The 22106-nt window shown below is 36.1% G+C and overlaps 3 protein-coding genes across 3 annotated transcripts; 2 read left to right on the top strand and 1 right to left on the bottom strand.

The window, feature by feature from the left end:
• Positions 1–755: 755 nt before the first annotated feature.
• Positions 756–7624, bottom strand: LOC114391223 (histone-lysine N-methyltransferase family member SUVH9-like). The gene is made up of 2 exons (XM_028352275.1): positions 5209–7624; positions 756–1266 (listed from the first exon to the last, which is right to left on the bottom strand). The coding sequence occupies exon 1, from the start codon at positions 7309–7311 to the stop codon at positions 5251–5253; it is 2061 nt and encodes a 686-aa protein (XP_028208076.1). The 5' UTR covers positions 7312–7624; the 3' UTR covers positions 756–1266; positions 5209–5250.
• Positions 7625–19333: 11709 nt separating this feature from the next.
• On the top strand, positions 19334–19810 carry LOC114389837. The gene is made up of 2 exons (XM_028350563.1): positions 19334–19590; positions 19654–19810. The coding sequence occupies exons 1-2, from the start codon at positions 19334–19336 to the stop codon at positions 19808–19810; spliced, it is 414 nt and encodes a 137-aa protein (XP_028206364.1).
• A 72-nt stretch (positions 19811–19882) lies between these two features.
• LOC114389836 lies at positions 19883–20680 on the top strand. Its single transcript, XM_028350562.1, has 2 exons — positions 19883–20165; positions 20250–20680. Exons 1-2 carry the CDS (start codon positions 19883–19885, stop codon positions 20678–20680), a joined length of 714 nt encoding a protein of 237 aa, XP_028206363.1.
• The last annotated feature ends 1426 nt before the right edge of the window (positions 20681–22106 follow it).

The raw sequence follows: 22106 nt of genomic DNA, 5'->3' as shown, positions 1-22106 counted from the left end.
CAATACATAATTCAGTTAAACATGTAAATACATAATTCAGTTAAATGTATACACAAATTTTTGTTAGCAATCTAATATTACTTTTACCAATCGAATTACTAAATTATTTTAAATTAATTAGTAAATTAACTTTTAAGCAATCTAATTACTAAATACATTTTTTATACCACTATAAAATAATATCACCAAATCAAAATTTCTAAAATTGCTAAAACTATTACAAAAAAAAAATTACACTATAAAATAAATTATATATATAATTCACAAAATTTTAATAACAATTTTTAAAAAAATTAAACCCTATGGATTGTCAATCCATATGTTTCTAAAAAAAATTCACATACCTCATATTCTCCGACAACGAATAACGACCAAACTTCATCGTATACTCCTCAACAACGCACGTACACCACTAGAGAACACACACTTCAAAGATGACCCTAACGAAAGCAACTTACACTAAGGGACTGAGATTTCGCAGAAAAAGAAAAAGGCATTACAAAAATGAAAAATGAATGCTACTATTTATAAACGAAAATACCTTATGAAAACTACACGGTGGCTACACGGTGTCCCAACATAAATGGTGAATGACCCAAGCAGTTGCCTTGACAATGGCAGGTGAAGATAGTTAAAGTTCCGGTTTGAACCCACTTCAAGCTAATATGGGGTTTTTTGAAGCCCCGTGTAGGTCAATAAAACTTAACTGTCAGTATAAAAAAATATTATATATATATATATATCAACTACATATCTTCAGCAAATTCAGTAGGCAAAAAACATGCCTTTGGTAAATTTGGATAGCATGAGCTCAGGTTAATAATATGTCTACTCATTTGCTTGTAAACCAACTAAAAAGCTACATTCTATTCATCGTTGCTAGCCACTAACATAATCCCTGTACAAGCTTTTGACTTGAATTCTATATTATATACAATGACAACAGAAAATTTAATAAATCCGAGCTACTTGCTTAGAGAAAAGGTGGTGAGATACTTTGCCAAAAAAAGAGCCCAACATCAGCAAATTAGAGAACAATTACAGAAGTGTTCAAGATTAAGCACTTGTAGAACTCCACTTCCTGATCTTCATCGCCACAGATCAAAATGCTATGCACTTTGCCTAAAAGAGTTAGACAAAAGCAGGAAAATACAACAGCTATTACACTATTTTCACTACCTTGACAAAAAAAGTTCATATAGTAAGCACTTCCGCAGTTCCAAGAAATTTGGTGAGGTTGAAACCTTCAGAAATCACGGTTTAAGTCTGCAAATGAATATCAAAACCAAGTTGTCAAGAATATGATCCTACTTAGAATTGGGAGGGGGGTCACAAGATAATAAAACTTAGGATTGTAAGATGTTACCAAAATATAATAATATATATATATATATATATTATATATATATATATATATATATAGAGAGAGAGAGAGAGAGAGAGAGAGAGAGAGAGAGAGAGAGAGAGAAAGAGACATAAACACATAGAAAATAGGGAAAAGAAACTACAAATAACAACATTAAAGCATACTTAAAACTGAAATTTTATAAGCATAAAACAGTTCATAATTAGTCACAAATAATCACCAGCCTCAGTCCACTATCAACTTCCCAGCAGAAGCCATTTTCCAGTGATTATAAACCAAACCAAAACACTAAACCAGCACCAGAGATGGGGGATATGTGCAAAGGCCTGCAGGGAATCAGCATGACAGAAAAGAGGGTCGAGAGAGATGGGGAAGGCCAGTTCAAGACAGCAAGGCAGATGTGCGAGAGACAGTGTAGATGAACAGCAGTTCAGAACGAGATGCTGTGACCTGCAAAGGGCTAGGGCACAGATGTGAAGGGCTTGACCGAGAGATGGGGTTTGTTTTGGGCAAAAGTCACAATTTAGGGGGAAAATGGGCTAAAATTATGGGTGTATGCAAACCAGATCGCACAACCCAACCCAAAAGTCTCCAATTTCAGGATAGACAAACTCAAACAATCTTACCTACTTGCAATTTCAGGTACGATCCAGATCGGGACAGGGTAGAAGGATTATAAAGATCATGCAATCTTACAATCTAGATCGTGATTTTAACAACACTGATCAAAAGCATATATTTAAGAATATACTACTATGCCAAGCACAAAGTAGAAGACAATTTAAACTCTCATTAGACATTAAAAAGTTTCTTACTAGTCATGTGGCAACTAAAAAACATATCAAGATATAAAAACAAAAAAGGAAAATAGTGAAACAAACAAAAGTGTTTTGCCCTCATTTCAGTAACTCCAAAGAGCACCAGATCATAACACAGATTATGAATTGCAAACCTCAGCAACCTAAGTACTTGATCCATAAAGCCCAATAACCAGACAATAAATTGGTGTCCTTTGCCCATAAAAACATATTCTCGTTAAAACAGTAAAAAGGTCTTGTGTATAATATGAATGACTACTTCAGTAGTTATTATCAATAGAGTGCTATGGTCATGCAGAGCAGTCATGAGTCACTATGAATCTTGTAACAGCTACTATCACAACCACAGCAATGCTATAGTTAGGTTTTTGCAAATTCCATTTTTTCCCTCAAAACAACACCGTATTTTGCAGCGGGGAATCTATTGTTAGAAAGCTTCCTTAAGCCCTTAACTATGTGTTTAGTCAAATATTGACCAGAGATATGGCATAAAGAGAACTTATAAGCTTGGGTAATCCTCACCTTACAAGCTGTTTTGTGTAGTTGAGGAGGAGTGTTGGAAAGTTGCCTTAATTGTAGTAACAGTAACCCACCTTAGTTGTGGCTTCTTTGGGCTGCCTTAATTGCAACGCTGAAGGGGGTGTATTTAGTCTCTCATCAACTAGAAATATGACTTAAATAGAGTTTATAGAGTTTGGGAAATCCTTACCTTACAAGCCAATTTTGTGGAGCTGAGTAATGCCCTAAGTTCAAGTTCAAAGATCTATCTATTTTTAATTGTAATTTCTGAACTGCAAGCTAATATGCTGTCATGTCATAGTTTACTTATAATTGTTTTCATCTTGTTGACATATTTGCTTAGATGTCATCCTTCTACCTCAACCGATACTAAAAAACATACCAACTTTTCCCCTATTGTACATTTATGGTTATGTATTTCAATCTCAAGCCAATACAACATTATTTATTGACATGTCAATTTTATATTATAAAAAGAAAATATAGCTACAAAAGTAATAATAACAAGTTTTATAACATTATTATATATACTTTTTTTAATAAAAACAGTATCATATTAATACTTAATAAATAGCACAATAACGTGAAAATTAAAAAAATAGTCAAATCAAATTTAAAAAATCCAAAAGTCAATATAATTAAAATTAAGGTGGCCATATCAATTTAGTAATAACCAAAATTGGCAAAGCTAAAAGAAAAAAATAGCGTCAAAAGACAAATGGTTCCCTTGAAGCATCAAATTATTGAATCTAACAGAAATAATGAATTAGAAAATCAAAATAGTAGTTTTATACGTTTTGAAATCTTAATTATCTAAGAGAGCTATAGATATCCAAATTCCACCTCTCCCTCATCATCAACTCATTAGAATTTTTACTATTATTTAACCCTTCAAGTTTCCCAATAAATCTACAAAATAAATAGGAAGAATGAGAAACTAAATGGAGGACTATTAAACATGTGGCCTGTTGGGGCCCAATGTGGCCATTTTACTTGTGCTGATTGCAGTGTGATGCAGTTGTGGACACTGTCGCAACTGCAATATGGTGGCTATACCAATTGATGTGATACACAGTCTGAAACCATTGTGTGGGCCTGTGGGGTTTATAAGTCCTTGGACTCTCCAACTATAATGGCTAGCTTTGGTTGTGTGACTCTCCCAAGGTTCTTATCAATTAATATTAGAGCTTTCCACCATGTTTCTTAGTTGTGAATGAGTAACATGGGTAGTGATGTTGGCATTGCAGTGTTTGTCATAGATTAGTCAAAGGACTAGTGCGCAACCAGCTTGTGTGGGGTACCAAGACTGCAGAACATGGTGAGACACTTTTGAAAAATGGGACTTAAGTCCCACATTAGGTGTGTTCATGAATTGTCCCATCTCACTGACCGCACCAAATCCAAAATTAATTTCAATGGGTCTAGGTTATAGAAATTAATCCCAATGTATCTTGAAGGCAAGTTCAAGCTGTACTTCAGGTAGTCCCAATTTGATCAGATGTTCTATATATTCTTTTAAAAAGTCTAATTTTTTGAAACAATTATGCATTAAACATTTATAACAACCATGCCTAATAACATTAACCAGCTCATTATGTATGGAAGTCTTGTAAATTGTAATTTTGCTAAATCTGACACTTTTGAAAAAACAATAAGAATTTGGTACTAATTGAAAAAGTGAGTTTTTTTTATTAAAAAAACAAAATAAAATGGGAAATGGTCATGTAGCCCAACCTGACCCAATTGAAAGTTAAGGGTTTTAAACCCTAAAGAGAACCCACGACAGAGACCTATGTTCTCTGAGTTTTCTACTTCTCTCTCGTGTGCTGCTTCACAACCTCTCCCTCCAATGGTGACTTATACGCCAGCAGCAACTTCACTGGTGACCTTGTTCGGCTCTGACAACTGCCATCTCCGGTATGTCACATCTTCTCTGTTTTTTTCAATTACATTTTTGTTTTGATTTTTTTATTTGTTTTATCTTCCTTCCTCCAACGACTGCTATTTCCAGCAACTGCTATTGAATTTAGTTTTTCATTTATATTTACTCTTATATCTACTTTTTTTAGTTTTTTTTTTTTGTTTATATGTACTGTTTTTAAGTATTTATATCTGCTGTCTTTTTAGTATTTTTATTTATATCTACTGTTTTGCTAGTATATATATATATTTGGTCCACAATGGCTTCTGCCATTTGTTGCTATGCCATCTGGCATATATATGTGGCGGATTTTTGGCTTTCCTCCACGCTCTGCCATCCGCCAATAAAATATTCAAACACAGGAAGTCAATCATTGATCAACCTAATTACAACATTTTTTCATTGTCCAAAGCATGCATGAACTTCTGAAATATCACAATAGTTTTATGTCTATAACTCATTATGGTATATGGTAAACAGAGTTTACATTGGAGACAGCGCAGAGTACCAGACAAAAGTAAGATGTAAACAAAAGGAAGATAGTTGTAAAAGCAACAAAGTAGAATGATAGAACTAGGCTTTACCTCACAAAACCATGCCTAAAACTCAAGAAGTGCATGGACCATTCAGTTACATATAGAGAGTTTGCCTGTCCACTCATCAGCTACACCATAATCAAGGCTGAGCTCTCTCATGGGAGGGATGTTTTCCATGGCAAATAGCATAAGGTGTGGGAACATCAAATTGTTGTGATCATGCAGAACAAACTGAACCAAGACATTTGGAGTTGAACTATGGCTCATATAGCAAGCAACATTCCTCATTGTTGACACATCCAGAGAAAAATCTAGAGGAGGAATTGACGGATACAATGGACGCACATAATCCGGGTATATCTGAGACAAATCCCCCCATTCTGCCCACCTTTCCGAAAACCGATTAGGATATATCAATGAATCACCATTCATTGTTAAGAGTTGAGCTTGCTCCCTGGTCAAAACAACCCCTGCAAACTCACAGATAAAAGAACCAGCTTGAATAAGGTCCAAGGACCTTACTCCCCAAGATGTCTGCTTAGACCTAAACACTTCCAACCTATATTTCAGCCCCTTCTGCGCAACACGATTGCGACAATGAGGAGGACAGGAGCAAAATGGGCCACATTCAAAAATCAAAGGCTTCCCTCTCACAAGATGCCCCTGCAGAGTGTAAGGAAACTCACCCCCATTTTTCATAGCACAAAAGCATCCATCACCACAACCATCCACACAGTCACAGCCAGTAGCTTTCCCACTCTGATGAAACACAAACTTCGGAAAACAAGTCCTCACAAGATATTCATAGCAAAGAGGACCCCGATCATCATCAAAGTCATTAAAAAGCCGAACTGCAACATTCTCCTTCCTGTTAGCCATATCAGCAGATGTGGGATTCAAATCCAGCTCACTCCTCCTAACATTCCTAGCTTCCTTCAAAATAGCACTACCCATCTTAGCCTGCCCCTCAATCCTCCAAAGCTTAAACTTATAAACCCCAAAACCCGACCTCCCCACATCAAACCAGCAATCAACAATCCTATACACCCCATCATACACATACACCTTACCAGACCCAGCAGCACTCCCCTCATACTTCATCCCACGGATAACCCTTACCTCAACACCATAATGCATACTCCTCTCCAATGCAAGGTTCCCTGACTCCAACTTCTGATGAGAGATCTGCCTGGAGGAATTCTTCTCCTGCCCTCCATGGCCAGTGTAAACTATAACCTCACCATCATCCATGTCATCCTCATAGCCACCAGAAACAATGACACTGGTAGCAATAGGTTCTCCAGTGGAACTCATGCTTGCAGGAAGAAAATCTATTCCAGCCTGTATCTGACCGTGCAATCCAACCACACACAACTCCATCCGAAAAAGGAACAAATCCCCAACCATAATTCCGGGGATCGCCCCGACGATCCTCTTGTCACGGTTCAGCCACAGTCCACGCTCTCTCATCAGGCTGGCAGCCCGCAGGTCTCCCCGGAGACGCCGCAACTTGCCGGTGGAGCCATCCACCGGCAGACAGCCCTCTAGTGTTGTCACTGCTGCTGCTGCTGCCACCGCCGCCGCTGCCACTGAGGCGACTCGCTTCTCCTCCTCCACGGAGGTCAACACTCGCAGCGAGTCGTATATGAGCCTTGTCCTCCTCACGGTCTCGCGCAAATGAGCCTCGTCCCTCGGAGACAGATCCATCACTCTCACCAGCTCCTTCTGCCGGCTCTGCTTCCGCCTCGGCACGGTGGCGGTGGCCACCGCGCCGTCCTGCTGCTCCGGCGGTACCGGAACGATCGCTCGCAAGACGTCCTCGGAGGGCGAATTCGGGTCGGGCTGGGCCGCTGAATCGAGCTCCTGAGGAACAGGAACCAGCGGAGTCTGTTCGGGGCATGCAACATTGGTGGCTCCGAAAGGGTCGACAACGTTGGTGGCTCCGAAGGCGAAGTGAAAGAGCTCAGTGACGCGATTGAACTCGGAGTAGAGGTCGAGTTCGTCGGAGGTTTCGATGTGGGTATCCCAGAAGGGTTCGGGTTTGGGGACTAAGAGGGTTTGTGGGAGTGAGGGTTGGGAATGAGGGTGTGAAGTGGGTGTAGAAGAGGCAATGGCATTAGTGGAAGTATCGGGGAGAACAGAATCCATCATCACAATTAATAGAACCGAAACTGAACTCTCCTCTCAGGAGTGTGTGTGCCAAAAAGAAGAGCAACAGAAAATGATGGTGGGAATGGTGCAAAAATTACTACTACTATGAAAGATGGCCAAGCGAGTGACGTACATTTGGAATTGGAAATGGACGCACTTTTCTCGAGAAAATCGCAGAAAATGGATTAATGATAACTCACTTAAGCCTTGCCTCTCAGTTAAACTTGGAAGGTTGCTCATGTCATAGTCTCTCTCTCCTACGTGCTTGTTTGGGAGGAGGACTAAAAGAATGACCAGGATTAACACATTTTAGAGCACTCGTCTACACTTTTCAAGGCATTAAACAGAGAGGAAATATGTACTCCTTAAGAATTATTTTTTTAGCACTCTCATTGACCTATTTTTATTAGTATATAAAATTATTTTTTTAAATGAATCCAACTAAAATTTGTTCTAAAGCAATGGTTGACGAACATTAAATGTATTTTATCAAATATTATTATTGAAAAAATTCAATCTAACGAAAAGAGTTCATCAAATTGGTTAATTATGATTTGAATTTCATTGGAGTAAACATTTACATTCAAAGTCCAACCCTGTTGCGAGTCAGACAAACTCATATAGAAAATTTGTGAAAAATAAAAATCATTTTTAGAACACTCATTGACCTATTTTTAATAAAAATATAAAAAATGATATATATATTTTTTTAGATTAATTCAACTAATAATTTTTCTACGGGCACTGGCACTGGTTAGAAGCCACCGGTTGACGAACATTAAATATATTTTATTGAATATTATTATTAAAAATATTCAATATAACGAGAAGTATACCTTCACATTTTGGTTAATTATGGTTTGAATTCCAGTAAATGTTTATATTTAAAGTCCATCAGGTTGTGAGTAAGACACACTCTTATAGAAAATTTGTGAAAAATAAAAACAAAAATTTTTAGAGCACTCATTGACTTATTTTATTTAAATATAAAAATAATTATCAAATTATTTTTTTTTAAATGAGTCTAACTGATCATTGTTCTAAAAGGATCTTGATAGAAGACATTGATGGACTAACATTAAATGCATTTTATTAAATACTAGCGAAAATACAGGTTTAACATGCTTATATGTATGCATTTTTTTATTTTATTGTGCTAAAATTTATATATTGAAATAATTAATATATACATAATTTTACTTATATTCTTTATTTGTTAGGTAACATAATAGATTAATATATTATTTTTGTAAATATATGTCTAATTATACATAATTGATCAAATTATTTGTTATATATACTTAAATATCATTTTATGTGATAAATGCATTTGTGACATATTGAAAATCTCACAATAATAACAACACAATAATAACAAAAAAAACAAAAGAATCCTAAAGATATGATATTAAGAAGGGGAATGATATGAGGAGAGAAAAAAATATTTAAGATAATTAATGTTTACGTGGTTAGATGTGTGTTATTATGTTAATATTATTAAGGATAAAATGATCTAAAAAATGTGAACACAAAAAATAATTACAAAAGTAATACTCCCTTTACATATTGGTATAAATTATTATTGAAAAAGATTTTATATAACAAAAAAGTGTTAGTGTTTAACATATTGATTAATTATGGTTTGAATTCCATTTTTACATTCAAAGTCCGTTAAAGTTGCCAGTAAGACAAATCTTATAGAAAATTTGTGGAAAAAAAAATAGAGTACTCATTGACCTATTTTTATTAAAATATAAAAATGTAATAAATAATTTTTTAAAATAAGTCCAACTAATAATTGTTCTAAAGAAATTGGTCAAAAGGCATTGGTTGATGAACATTAAATATATTTTATTAAATATTATTATTGAAAAAAAAATTGTCTAATAAAAAAGAATTATTCACATATTGGTCAATTATGGTTTGAATTCCATGATTAGATTCAAAGTCCATCAAGATAAACTCTTGTAGAAAATTTGTGAATAAAATAAAAAACAAAAATAATTTTTAGAACACTCATTGACCTATTTCTATTCAAATATAAAAATAATATAATAATTATTTTTTGAAATGAGTCCAAGTAATAATAGTTCTAAAGAAACCGAACAGAAGGCTAGACGAACATTAAATATGTTACATCATAAATAGGATGTACATGTACATTTGAAAATACACTTGGTCAACATTGAATGTGTGTCATCTACTTGATTAATTGGAAATGCAATTTCATAATTATAAAAAAATTACTAAAAAATCACCTTGAAACTAAAACCTTTTTTGTTGATCATTTGCAACTCCATTTCATTATAAGAGACAATGCTTTATCACAAAGAAAATCATTACTTTTGTTCGTTAAAACATAATCAATAAAATTTCTATAAGAAGATACAATTATCATTTTTACATAAAAGCAAAAGGTAAACATGGGAACATTCCTAAGGTAAACATACATATTTTATGATAAGAGATGAAAAAACAAGATGTGCCTATGTGGCCACCAAATATATATAACTATAAGTAAGAATCCAAAGTGCATAATTTAAAGTGTATCGGTGGAGAAAGAGTAACTTAATTATTGTCCAAGTAAACCAAAATAGTGTGTCAAAATATGTAGTAAAGACTAGATAAATACATAATGTTGAGCCTAGATCTATCCCAAAATAAAGACATCCAAAAGGAAAACCTATATCCTAGAGTAGTCTTATTCTACTGAAAACCCATGTAATTGTATTCTCCTCAACATTAACCTATGTAGTCACCTAAGCAAATCCTCTAGAAAAACAACCACGAGAAGTCACATCTAGATTTTCCTTGGGGTTTTCCTCCATTAGGTAAAGATCTTCTTCCTCCTCCGATTCAAAGTCACTCAAAACAGCCATTGGCAATGTCACTCTCCCCACACCAATATCTCTACCAAGAGTAGACATCTGGTTCGAGGTGGGAAAGTGAGAATAACCCAAATCACTAACCTAGGTGACATGACATCAAAAAGTGTAGCCTTAGAATCAGTAGAAGGGATGTCATATCCCCCCAGAAGTTTACTATGACAAAGATAACTCCATTATCTCCAAGGGCTAGCATGCTAGTAGTACGGTGACATCATTTGGGTCCACCACAAGAAATAGTCGAAAATCAGAGGGATTACATATGGCTTATCCATCGTCACCACATAAAATCAAAGCAATCCTACAAAATGATCCTCCTGTGACCAGTCATCATGAGTCCAGTATCCCTCAACCATGCGAAGTCACACATGGGTCGATGGTTGTCTCCTTGTCATAAGGATTTGAAAAATGTTGGGCGTATGAGTAAGTCTCTTTACTTCGCATAAACCATCAAACAATTCGACTCATAGGTCACAACACAACAAACAATCATCTGTCCTGGAACATGCTCTCACATGTTACCTTATCATAACTCAAAATAATTTCTACTTTTGCACACTCGGACTTGCTACCACTAGAACTCCTACAACTCAATGGACTTACATTATTTTAAGTTGCATGATTGTTGGGATTACACCTTCACCATGATACTATGGTGAATTCGCACAATTGATGATGACTCACATTTAGTCGGGATTGCCAAACCAGCTATGTGACCTAAGGTCACCACTCAACATCATTACCACTAAGGATGATTATGTCATGCGATCATCTCCCAAAAATCACTCTGTCCTCATCCTATATGCTTTAAGGAATGACTCCCCAACGACTCTCCCTACTAGATTGTCCATCAAGATTCAGTGTGGATTCCTTGTCAACGGTACCTAACTATAGTCGTCCATGGAGATTCCCTCTCCCTCACAAGCATAGTAGCCCCAAATGTGACCCTGACTTCCACAACATGTCCTCTAGCATGACCGGAATTCCCAGCTGATCTATATCTCGTTCATCTTTGTGACCATATGTGGCATATGAAACATGATACTTAATTGGTGTGCCTTTCACTTCATGTCCGCGTCCATTTCATCGTTCGCACGTGACCCAAAACAAAAAAGGATTTCCCTCTTCCTCCATTCCTCATCATCTATAATAGGTGGAATCAAATACAAATAAACACGTGCATCGTACACCTTAGTCCATCATGAATTTAATCCATGACTTTCCCATTTTATTAGGTTTTATGAGCAAACTCATCACACTAAGTGTTTTATTCTTAATTCGGTACTTATCCTTAATCTCCATTGCGAAGGCCCTAACCTTTATTCTAAGTCCATGTTTCACCTCTTTATAGCTCAAGGTAATTAATTATTCCATATCCATATCAATAGGTTCACACTCTTTTTAGTGTTAATTCATTACTTCCCGTTATGAATTATTTAATCAATAAAGTTATTCTTTCTACAATTTCACTCCACTTAGAGTCCATTTGTTGTCACGAGGATTCTCATCCCCGTCTCCCTATCGAACAATATTCAATTAATCAATTAGCTAGCATGCACACACAAATCCAGCACACACTCCTCAAAACTTAGATCATAGAATAATCGATAGTTAACTTGTGTAGTAACTAAAGTCATAGATGAATAATCAATAATCACCACATTGATAGATATCCTCATTTTAAGGTGAAATTCTCATAATTAAAATCGTGAATGCAAAATTACACTAAACAACAATTATTTCAATCAAAACTAATCTTTTTCTACAAGCTGAATTTTCGGTTCATAAATTTTTAAAAATTACATTTGAGCTCCTAATTTCGTCAAAATTTGAAGAACCATTCCATAATAGATATATTCATATCATAAAAATTCATCACATGAAAATTCATTAATTTACTGTTTATTTTTAACCAAAAACAATTGTAGCAAAAAAGGTAATTCATTGTTTCGATTTTTTTTTAAATAGCAACTCAACTCCATTTTTCATAATTCTTCACATAGATTATATTTGACACATCCTCTATACCATATATTTTTTCCAAGCCCAAAACTCACTAAATCTATTTTTCCCATAATTAAATAATTGTCATAAAATCAGAATTTCACTAATTACATATTGAAAAATAGTAAACGAATTTTCTAACATTTTAGAAAAATACTAAATGCATTCCTAAAAGTCCATGGAACAACATATATTTTTACCAAAGTCAGATTGTCAGTAAAATTAATTTTCCTCTATTATAAACCTTTGCTGTAAAAGTTACATAATTTCACAATTTAATTTTCTAGTGGTGATTTCTAAATCGAGTCGTAAGAAATTGCAGAAGAAGCAGAAACCAAACAGCCGATCTAGGGCTGGCCCTAAGGATTGTACCTAATGAAGGCCATCTTTTGGAACGCCAGAGGAGTTGTGAATGATAGATTTTATAAAAAGCTTTGCGTGGAACACAAACCAGACGTTCTGCTCATTGCGGAATCTTGGACTACTTCTAGTCTCTCTGGCTTTTGGAAGAGTTTACACATGAGACTTTTTTATGTAAATGATAGACAAAATCTCCAAACTAATCTTTGGGCTATTTGCTATGAAGAGTTGTCTTTTACTTCTTTAGCATGTTCTTCTCAGTATATATCTTTCTCTTCACTAGTTGAGGGACAATAGGTATTTTTTTTCTACTGTTTATGCGAGTACGACTTACACTACTCATCGTCAACTATGGCTTGAGTTGGAATCCTTATATTACAACAAAACTTCTTAGGCCCCCGGTGCCACATTGGTGACTTTAATGTGGTTTAGGGGGCGCATGAAAAGCGTGGAGGTCCTCCTCCTTTATTGCACTCCTTTAATGACTTTTTGGGCCTGGACAGATAGTTGTAGCCTGGTGCACCTCCCCACTTCTGGTGTTGATCTCACTTGGTCAAATGGTAGAAATGGAGGCATATCGCTGAGGCTGGATAGAGCCACTTGCGACAAGGATAGCTTTAATTTATGGAGCTTGATTAATTGCAGAACTCTCCCTCGTGTAAGTTCAGACCACTTCCCGTTACCGCTTTCCTCCACAGCGTGACTAAGGTGCGACATGCTACTCAAAATATGAATGGTTTAGAAAAGATGGCCAGATCCTAAATGCCCAAGTTGATATGGAACAAGTGGTTATTAATTATTTTTAGGATCTTTATGCCTCTGACAATCAATGTTCACAGAATGATTTGGTTGAAAGAACCATTTCCAAGCTTGTTGAAGAAGGGGATAACGTTTTGCAAACTCACTATCCTTCATTTTTGGAGGTTAAATTTGTTGTTTTTAACATATGAATGGTGGGGGAGCTCTGGGTCCTAGTGGTTTTGGTGGTTGCTTCTACCAAGCTTTTTGGGATATTGTAGGCATGGATGTGTATAAATCTTTCCTACAACTCTTTGATCAAGGCTGGCTCTTGCGTAATCTTAATTCGAACATGGTGGTGTTAATCCCCAAAGTGCCTGGGGCTGATACAATTGAAAATTTACGCCTTATAGCCTTGGCGAATTTTCAGTTCAAGATAATCACAAAAGGTCCTAGTGATAATTGCTTTTTACATTTCATTTTTGTAACCAATTATCTTAGTATTTTTAAGATTTTTGTCAATAAATCTTTGTTTTTTGAATAAAATTGTATAAAATAAGTTTAGGAAATTAAAGAGAGTTTTTAATGTTTTTTTGAAATTTTGATGTTTAAAGGACATTTTTGAAGAAAAGGGAAAGAGAAACTGCAAACCTCGGTGTTGCGAGATTATGCGGTGTTTATTATTTATTTGGATTTATTTATTTATATCTACATTTGCTTATTCAAAATCTCAACATATAGGCAAGTGTACCTAGTTTAAGTTGTAGCAAGAAATGATTAGTATAAGAGTTATTGTTGTATCTAGTGAGACTTGTTTTAACAATTAGGGAATTAGCAAAATTTGTTATCTAAAGAAAAAGTAACACACAACACAAGAGCGCTAACTCACTACAGTGAGACATCACTTTGTTGAGGTGAGAATACTCAAATTGGGTTAATGCAATTTCGCTGCAACAAGTTGTTAATTCGTTATGGCAAAATTGTTGAGTTTGCATTTTTTAAAAGAAAAATAACTCACTATAGCGGCGACATTGTCGCTAAAGCGACAAAAAAATAAATCTGGAAATCACAAAGAACAAAGAACATAGAGAAAAATGTATTGTTGGATTTGATTCCATGTATTTCATCCTATATAATAGCAAATCCTATGCTTATCTTCAATCTAACACATAAGATTCAACCATACTTATAATCAAAGCCCAATTCCTTGGTGAATTGATCCTTGACCTCCATACTTGGATTCCTAATTACTTAGGTAAACTAACAATAGAGAATCAAATGAAGAACAAAGATCTATGCAATGCACACACCTAATCTTATTCCTAAGCACTAAATCCACTACTACAAAATATAGATTTAACATCACACGATTAACATCGATTTTTCAAAAAACCGATGTTAAGAAAAGCACGGTGGCATTTTTGTAAATAAGTCGAGTTAGTTAACATCGTTTTTTTAAAAAACCGATGTTAACATCAACTGGCTAACATCGATTATTGAAAAATTGATGTTAACATCAACTGGTTAACATAGGTCTTTTAAAAAATCGATGTTATATTAACCAGTTGATGTTAACATCGGTTTTCTTTATAAAATCGATGTTGGGTTATAGATAAATTAAAACCCAGAAGGTTCTCCCCTTGCGTGCTAGCTCAGTCTCAGAAACAAAAGCCTCTTTCTCCCTCACCGCAAAGACCTGTCACTGTGGTCTCCTCCACACCATCGTTGTCGCTGGGGTTCGTGACCGCCGCGGTCCGTTGGAGTTCGACTTCAGCATTCAACACTAACATCAACACTGTAGTTTCAATCAGGTAATTCATTCTCTGTAATTTCTTGAAATGAGCTTCGTTAAGTTAAACCTTATATGACTGTTTTTCACCACCCCCATACTCCATAGTTAACCCCCATGCTTCAAACTACCTTACTTTAGTTAGGATTTAAGAAAGTAAACTTCAAACGGCTGTAACTTTTGATAGGAATGTCCGTTTGAGGCCCATAATATGTCAAAATGCTCGAAATTGAAGGAGGAATCCCTAAGAAAATTCCAAAGGGGATTTGGTCTACCAATTTTCCCAAAAAACGCCTCTAAGTAGGTGAAAAATAGGATTTAAGATTCAACCATCGATTTTTCCAAAAGTTTCAAGTTTTGTTATTCTATAAATAACCCAGTTTGGTCAATTTGCCCTATATATCTCCTTGGGTATGTTGATGAAATTATAATTACTGGCAGTACTATTCATTTAATTCAACATATTACCTCTCAGGCAAGTATATCTCTATGTTGATGCCAAGTTCTAATATTTATTTTTTCTTCTTTGGCTTTTGGTTGCTTCGCTATGGCAAATTTAGTTGCAAGGCGTAGGGAGTACCTTTACCTCTACCTCTACCTTGGTGGTTTACTTTATTCTGGGTTGTCCATTCATCAATTGCACTCTTCAAGTTTGAGGTAACTAGCAATGTTGTTCTATTCTTTTAGTGTGACTGATAAGCTATATTATTAATAGAAACATCATGTATTAGATATATTCTATTATGGATAATAAGCAAGTAAACCCTAATGTTAAATGATCCCTTAGTCCAAATGACTACATAAATAAATATGAATTAACACATACATTAACATCGATTTTATGTAAAAAAACTGATGTTAAGTTATGTTAACATCGATTTTTCCAAATAATCGATGTTAACTGTCAACATTAACATATATGTTAACATCAGTTTTCTGTAAAAAAAAACTGATGTTAAGTTACGTTAACATTAATACATTTTTTGGGTGTAATTCTTATCATCAACATCGGTTATTTAAATAATTGATGTTGTAAATTTAACGTTAACATCGGTTTTTTGGAACCGATGTTAACGATAATACATTCAACATTGGAACTTTCAACATCGGTTAAAAACTGATGTAGAAAGTCATAAATAACCGATGTAGAAAACATATTTTCTAATAGTGATCCATGCACATTTCTACTTATGATCTAGTCGCGAACTTGCTTTCCAGCACAATTCACTTCCATCAAAGCTATGTTGATAATTCCTAACACACATTCATGCTCAAAGTAGAAAAGGAATGCAAAAATTGAAGCACACTACTAAAAAAAAGCTTTTTTACGATGCCCTTTCTACAATGGTCATAAGAAAATCGTCTTAGTTAATAAGGCGATGGCATTATCGTAAATATAGCGCTTCTAGAACAAACTCTACGACGACGGTTACGTTAAAGACCGTCTTAGAAACCACTGTATAAAAAATCAGTGACATTTTTGTAATTAAGTGGAAGTTAATTTAAGACAGTTTTGTGATAAAACCATCTTTAAGTTTTAATATATATGTAATTTTGATCATGTTTACTCGTGCTCATTCTCATTCTAAAATCCCTCACGTCCACTGTTTTTTGTGTACCCTAGACTCAGTCTCGCGTCATGGCTTCACTATCACCCCCTAGCCCTATGCTTGTGCCGTCAACTCTGTCGCAACTCTGCCCCATGGCAAGACCAAAGCGGTGTGCCACTAAGCTCTTCCCCAATCGCTCCTTTTAGTAGAATCCTAAACACCCCTCAGCCCTTTATGTTTTGATAGGGGTATTTGACTCCGAATGTTGTCATTAACCTTGTTTCTGAAATCTATACTAAATTTCCTTCAATTTGGTATATCGAACCTTGCTTTTGGACTGACGAACATGAACAAGAGAGGTCTTTGAGCGATGCAAAGAGAAACTAATGTAGAGCTCACAATAGGTGAGGGGAGTCTATTATTGTTTACAGTTTTTAATACCATAGTCGGGGCAAGGGAACCTAACTATGGGGATGTAAGCCTATCCTTGTTGCATGCTGGTTTTCAAGAAAACAATGTTATTGACTAATGGCATGCGATATATCTATTATTGATGAATAACATTATTGTTTTTATTATACTTGTGTTGTTTGAAGACCTGGGGAGTGTGGATCTCAACCATGAACTATATATGTATATGCGGAGTGTGACTTACTGATGATATTTCTATTGATGACATTAATTAATATGAGGTGACGTTGATGTTTATGATAATATTGATATGAGATGATGTTGTTATTGATGACTATGTTAACATGAGTTGATGCTGTTATTGATGACTATGTTAACATGAGTTGATGTTGTTATTGATGATTGTGTTAATATGAGATGATGATGATGTTGTTGTTGTTGTTAATGTCATTGAGATGAGATGATGCTGATGTTGAGAATGATATTGAGACGAAATATTGACGATGTTGAAAATACATTGAGATGATGTTATGTTGTGTATGTATATGGGGGGTGCAGTGACCTTGTTGGATATCCCTGGTGGAAGAAATAGAGTGGTTAAAGAGTTTTAAGCATCTCTGGAGGGGAATGACTTAGAATCTTTAATTATCCATGGTCAATGCATTGATGGTGCCCATGTTTCATACTTCATATGACATGGAAATAGTATAAACTTTGTCAGTAAGTACTTGTAGTTTCTCATAAGGAGGAATACTTGTACTTGGGGGCATGTCACTCGGTTTGGAACTCCCTTTGAGACTTAGGCTAATCACCGTGGGGGGGGGGGGGGGGGAGTTGCCTGTGCACGACAGGGTGACCTCAACACTTACTGCCTAGTTTTCCTTAGTGAGGGTGTCGTGTGGACACGCTTAGGCTATTTCCTTGGGGATGATACCACATTGCATTTAAGAGTTGAGGTCAGGTGGATGCATCATACTGAGCATGATTGATTGGAACAATGGACTGATGATGAATATTGTTGAGTGTGTGTTGGACTAGTGAATGTTTGTGTAAGCTTATGATATTTGTTAATGGTTTCTTACTAATTATGGTTATTTTATCTTTGTATTAATTTCTTTTATAATAAACTCACCCATCGCAATTTTTGTATCATGTGGTTGGTACCTGTGATGATGCGAACCTTTGTTTATGGGAGCAAAATGACAGCAATAGAGTACGAGAAGTGAGATTCTTTTGTGGAGCCGCCGAGCCGACGTGATAACGTTGGGATTATTTTGGGAAAGAGTTGTGTTTTGTTAATCAACTCTTCGATAGTTGGTTCCATGATTCTTTTTGTTGAATTAAAGATGTAAATAAAAAATTTAATTATATGTATGAACAAATTTACTTTTCATTATGTGAATGGTGTGTACTGAGTTACTATTCGTATATATATGTGTATTCACTTAAGTAATGGTGTATTGTTTGGTGAATGTATATCGAGAAAAAAAATTTACGTTAATTTTTCATAAGCAAATTAACATAGTTTTCATTTAAAAATTGAAATTCTTGCGGTTTAGAGTGGTGATATCGTAGCGATGAGGCGGGTCATTACATTAGTGGTATCAGAGCCGGTCGAAACTTTTCGGTCAGTGAGTTGTGAGTCTGCTATATTTTTCTGTGCATTTTTGTGGTTGCCTTTTTGAATGCTCGATGTTTGTTGGTTGCAATTGGAACTTACTCACTTTGTTGTGTTTCCATGAGTTATAGAGATTTGATTGTTGCAGTCATAACATGTTTGTTCTCGTGATGTCTGCTATACCATGAGTTTTAATGCCGTGTCATGAGTTATTAGACTGACCATCTGTATAATTTATGAAGTGCAATAGGATGATATGGCAAGCAATTAGGAAATACAAATGATGGAAAATGAGTGTTAATGTCTCGAGAGAGGACTAGTTTAGAGGAATACTTTCTCGAGGTATCAACTCTCAAAAGTAACCAAGTAGGAACTTGAGATGGTTGTGATTGTTGTGTTGTTCTTTTTCTTGTGTGTATTCTTTCCATGTTTCACTTCTTGGTGTGTATAGGTACTGATGGTTGGACAGAATGATCATGCGATAGCTGATGCTCTCCAAGCCTTAGCTCAGGCTATATGGAATCCAAATAGGGGAGAAGCTGCTAGAGCTGTTGAGTACCAAGGGTTGGACCGCTTCCAATGAAACAATCCTCTTGCTTTCAATGGAGGATACAACCCTAATGGTGCTCAAAATTGGATAAGAGAAATTGAGAAAATTTTCCAAGTAATGGCATGTTCGGAGGGGCAAAAAGTCGCTTTTGGTACATATACTCTGGTAGAAGAAGATGAGTATTGGTGGGAGAATACTCGCCAATGCCTAGAGGCTGAAGGTCAAGATGTGACCTGGGATGTCTTTAAGAGGGTATTTTTGGAGAAATACTTTCCTGAGGATGTTAGGAACAAGAAGGAGATGGAGCTCTTGGAGCTCAAGCAGGGAAACATGATTGTAGCTGAATATGGAGCCAAGTTTAAGGAGCTGGTGAGGTAATTTCCCCATTATCAAGGGAGAGATGGTGAAAGTTCCAAATGTGTAAAGTTTCTAAACAGCTTGCGACCTGAAGTGAAGCAAGCTATGGATTACCAGGGTGTTCATCAGTTTCCACTCTTGGTTAACATGTGCCGGATTTGGGATGAAGGCTCTCGAGACAGGGCGAGCTATTATAGGAGTACAGGTCCAATGAAGAACAAAAAGAATGAACCTTAACATCGGGGAAAATCATACTTGACCCCTCCTAAGCAATATGGTAACCACCCCAACAATCAGAGGACTGTTGCTATGGGGTTTGCGGGTGGTAGTGGTAGCAAACCCAATACTTTCCCCTCTCAGATCACTTGTTACAAATGTGGTAAGCCAGGGCACATCTCCTCAAATTGTCCTGATAAAGGCATGACCTATTTTAATTATAGACAAAGGGGGCATATTCATAGAGATTATCCATATCCCAAGAAGGAGCAAAATGGTGGGGGCTTGAATGACCAAACTGGACATCTGAAGGCCACAATAAGAGTCTTTACCCTTAACGGTGCCGAAGCTTCGAGATCCAAAGATCTAATCCAAGGTAAATGTTTCATAAATGGGATTCCTTTACTTATGCTATTCGATTCCGGTGCAACCCATTCTTTTATATCTTGTTCGTGTGTAGGGAAACTTAAGCTTTCTGTGTCTTCTTTAAATAAAGATCTGGTGGTAAAGACCCCAACTAGTGGTTCTGTGTTAACTTCTAATGTGTGTTTGAATTGTCCTGTGGAAATTTCTGGTAGAACATTTGTGATTGATATGGTTTGTTTGCCTTTGAGCCAAATTGATGTTATTCTAGGTATGGATTGGTTATCTTTCAACCATGTCTTGTTAAACTGTTTTGATAAAACTGTGGTGTTTGATGGTTCTGGAGTGAGTAAGAATATGATGTTTATCTCTGCCAACCAAATTGTGACATCTTTAAAAGAAGATGCTCAAGTGTACATGATCGTGTCTAACCGACAAAGGTTTCCATATGTGACCTCTCTGTTGTCAGAGAGTTTCTTGAAGTGTTCCATGAGGATATATCCGGTCTACCACCCAAGAGAGAGATAGAGTTTTCCATAGACCTGGTACCTGGTGCTGGACCCATATCCGTAGCCCCTTATAGGATGTCTCCTATAGAGTTAGTCAAGCTTAAGAAACAGTTAGAGGAATTGGTGGAGAAGCGGTTTGTGAGACCCAGTGTGTCTCCATAGGGAGCACCATTGTTGTTAGTAAAGAAGAAAGATGGGACCATGAGGTTGTGTGTAGACTATCGGCAGTTGAATAAGGTGACAATTAAGACTAAGTACCCTTTGCCTAGAATAGACGACCTTATGGACCAGTTGGTAGGAGCTTGTGTGTTTAGCAAGATAGACCTTAGGTTAGGTTACCATTAGATCCAAGTGAAGTCTGAGGATATATCGAAAACTGCTTTTAGGACCTGTTATGGTCACTATGAGTATCTAGTCATGCCCTTTGGTGTGACTAATGCTCCAGGTGTGTTTATGGACTACATGAATAGAGTCTTTCACCCTTACCTTGATAGTTTTGTGGTAGTATTCATAGATGATATTTTGGTATACTCCAAGACTAGAGAGGAACATGAAGAACACTTAAGGATTGTGCTGCATACCCTTAGGGATCGACAACTTTATGCTAAGTTGTCTAAGTGTGAGTTTTGGTTAGAGAAATTTAGTTTCCTAGGGCATGTGATATCTCAAGGGGGTATAGCTATAGATCCCTATAAGATAGAAGTTGTTCTTGAGTGGGAGAGTCCTAAATTTGTTTTTGAGATTAGGAGTTTTTTGGGCTTAGCAGGATATTACTAGGGATTCATAGAAGGTTTCTCCAAGTTGGCTTTACCTTTGGCTAAATTGACTCGCAAGGGTCAAGCTTTTGTGTGGGATACCCAATGTGAGCATAGTTTCCAAAATCTTAAGGAAAAATTGATGACTGCTCCAGTGCTAGTTTTGCCTAACCTGAGAGAACCCTTTGAGGTGTATTGTGATGCATCAAAGATGGGTTTAGGAGGAGTGTTGATGCAAAATGGCCAAGTAGTGGCCTATGCTTCTAGACAACTCAAGACTTATGAGAGGAATTATCCCACCCATGATCTGGAGTTGGCTGTTGTGGTTTTTGCCTTTAAGATGTGGAGACATTACCTGTTTGGCTCTAAGTTTGAGGTGTTTAGTGATCATAAGACCCTTAAGTACTTGTTTAGTCAAAAAGAGCTAAACATCTATCAAAGGAGATGGCTAGAGTTTCTTAAAGATTATGATTTTGAGCTTAGCTATCATCCCGACAAAGCCAATGTAGTGGTTGACGCCTTGAGTAGGAAATCCCTACATATGTCTGCCTTGATGGTTAGAGAGATAGATCTCCTAGAACAATTTAGAGACCTTAGTCTTGCATATGAGGTTACCCCTAATAGTGTGAGATTGGGAGTTTTAAGGATCATGTTAGTCGTCTTATCGACTAACTTTTGTATAGAAAACAT

The sequence above is a fragment of the Glycine soja genome, chromosome 16 (genome assembly GCF_004193775.1).
Source record: "Glycine soja cultivar W05 chromosome 16, ASM419377v2, whole genome shotgun sequence".
Taxonomy (NCBI): Eukaryota; Viridiplantae; Streptophyta; class Magnoliopsida; order Fabales; family Fabaceae; genus Glycine; species Glycine soja.
This window is presented reverse-complemented; position numbering and strand designations above follow the sequence as displayed.

What these genes read in the sequence shown, in the direction of transcription:
- LOC114389837 (XM_028350563.1), top strand. Translation starts at nt 19,334, where the DNA reads ATGGCATGTTCGGAGGGGCAAAAAGTCGCTTTTGGTACATATACTCTG. An exon ending in AAGTTTAAGGAGCTGGTGAG is followed by an intron (nt 19,591 to 19,653) that starts GTAATTTCCCCA and finishes GTTTCTAAACAG; the next exon opens with CTTGCGACCTGAAGTGAAGC.
- LOC114389836 (XM_028350562.1), top strand. Translation starts at nt 19,883, where the DNA reads ATGGGGTTTGCGGGTGGTAGTGGTAGCAAACCCAATACTTTCCCCTCT. An exon ending in ATCCAAAGATCTAATCCAAG is followed by an intron (nt 20,166 to 20,249) that starts GTAAATGTTTCA and finishes GTTCGTGTGTAG; the next exon opens with GGAAACTTAAGCTTTCTGTG.
- LOC114391223 (XM_028352275.1), bottom strand. Translation starts at nt 7,311, where the DNA reads ATGATGGATTCTGTTCTCCCCGATACTTCCACTAATGCCATTGCCTCT.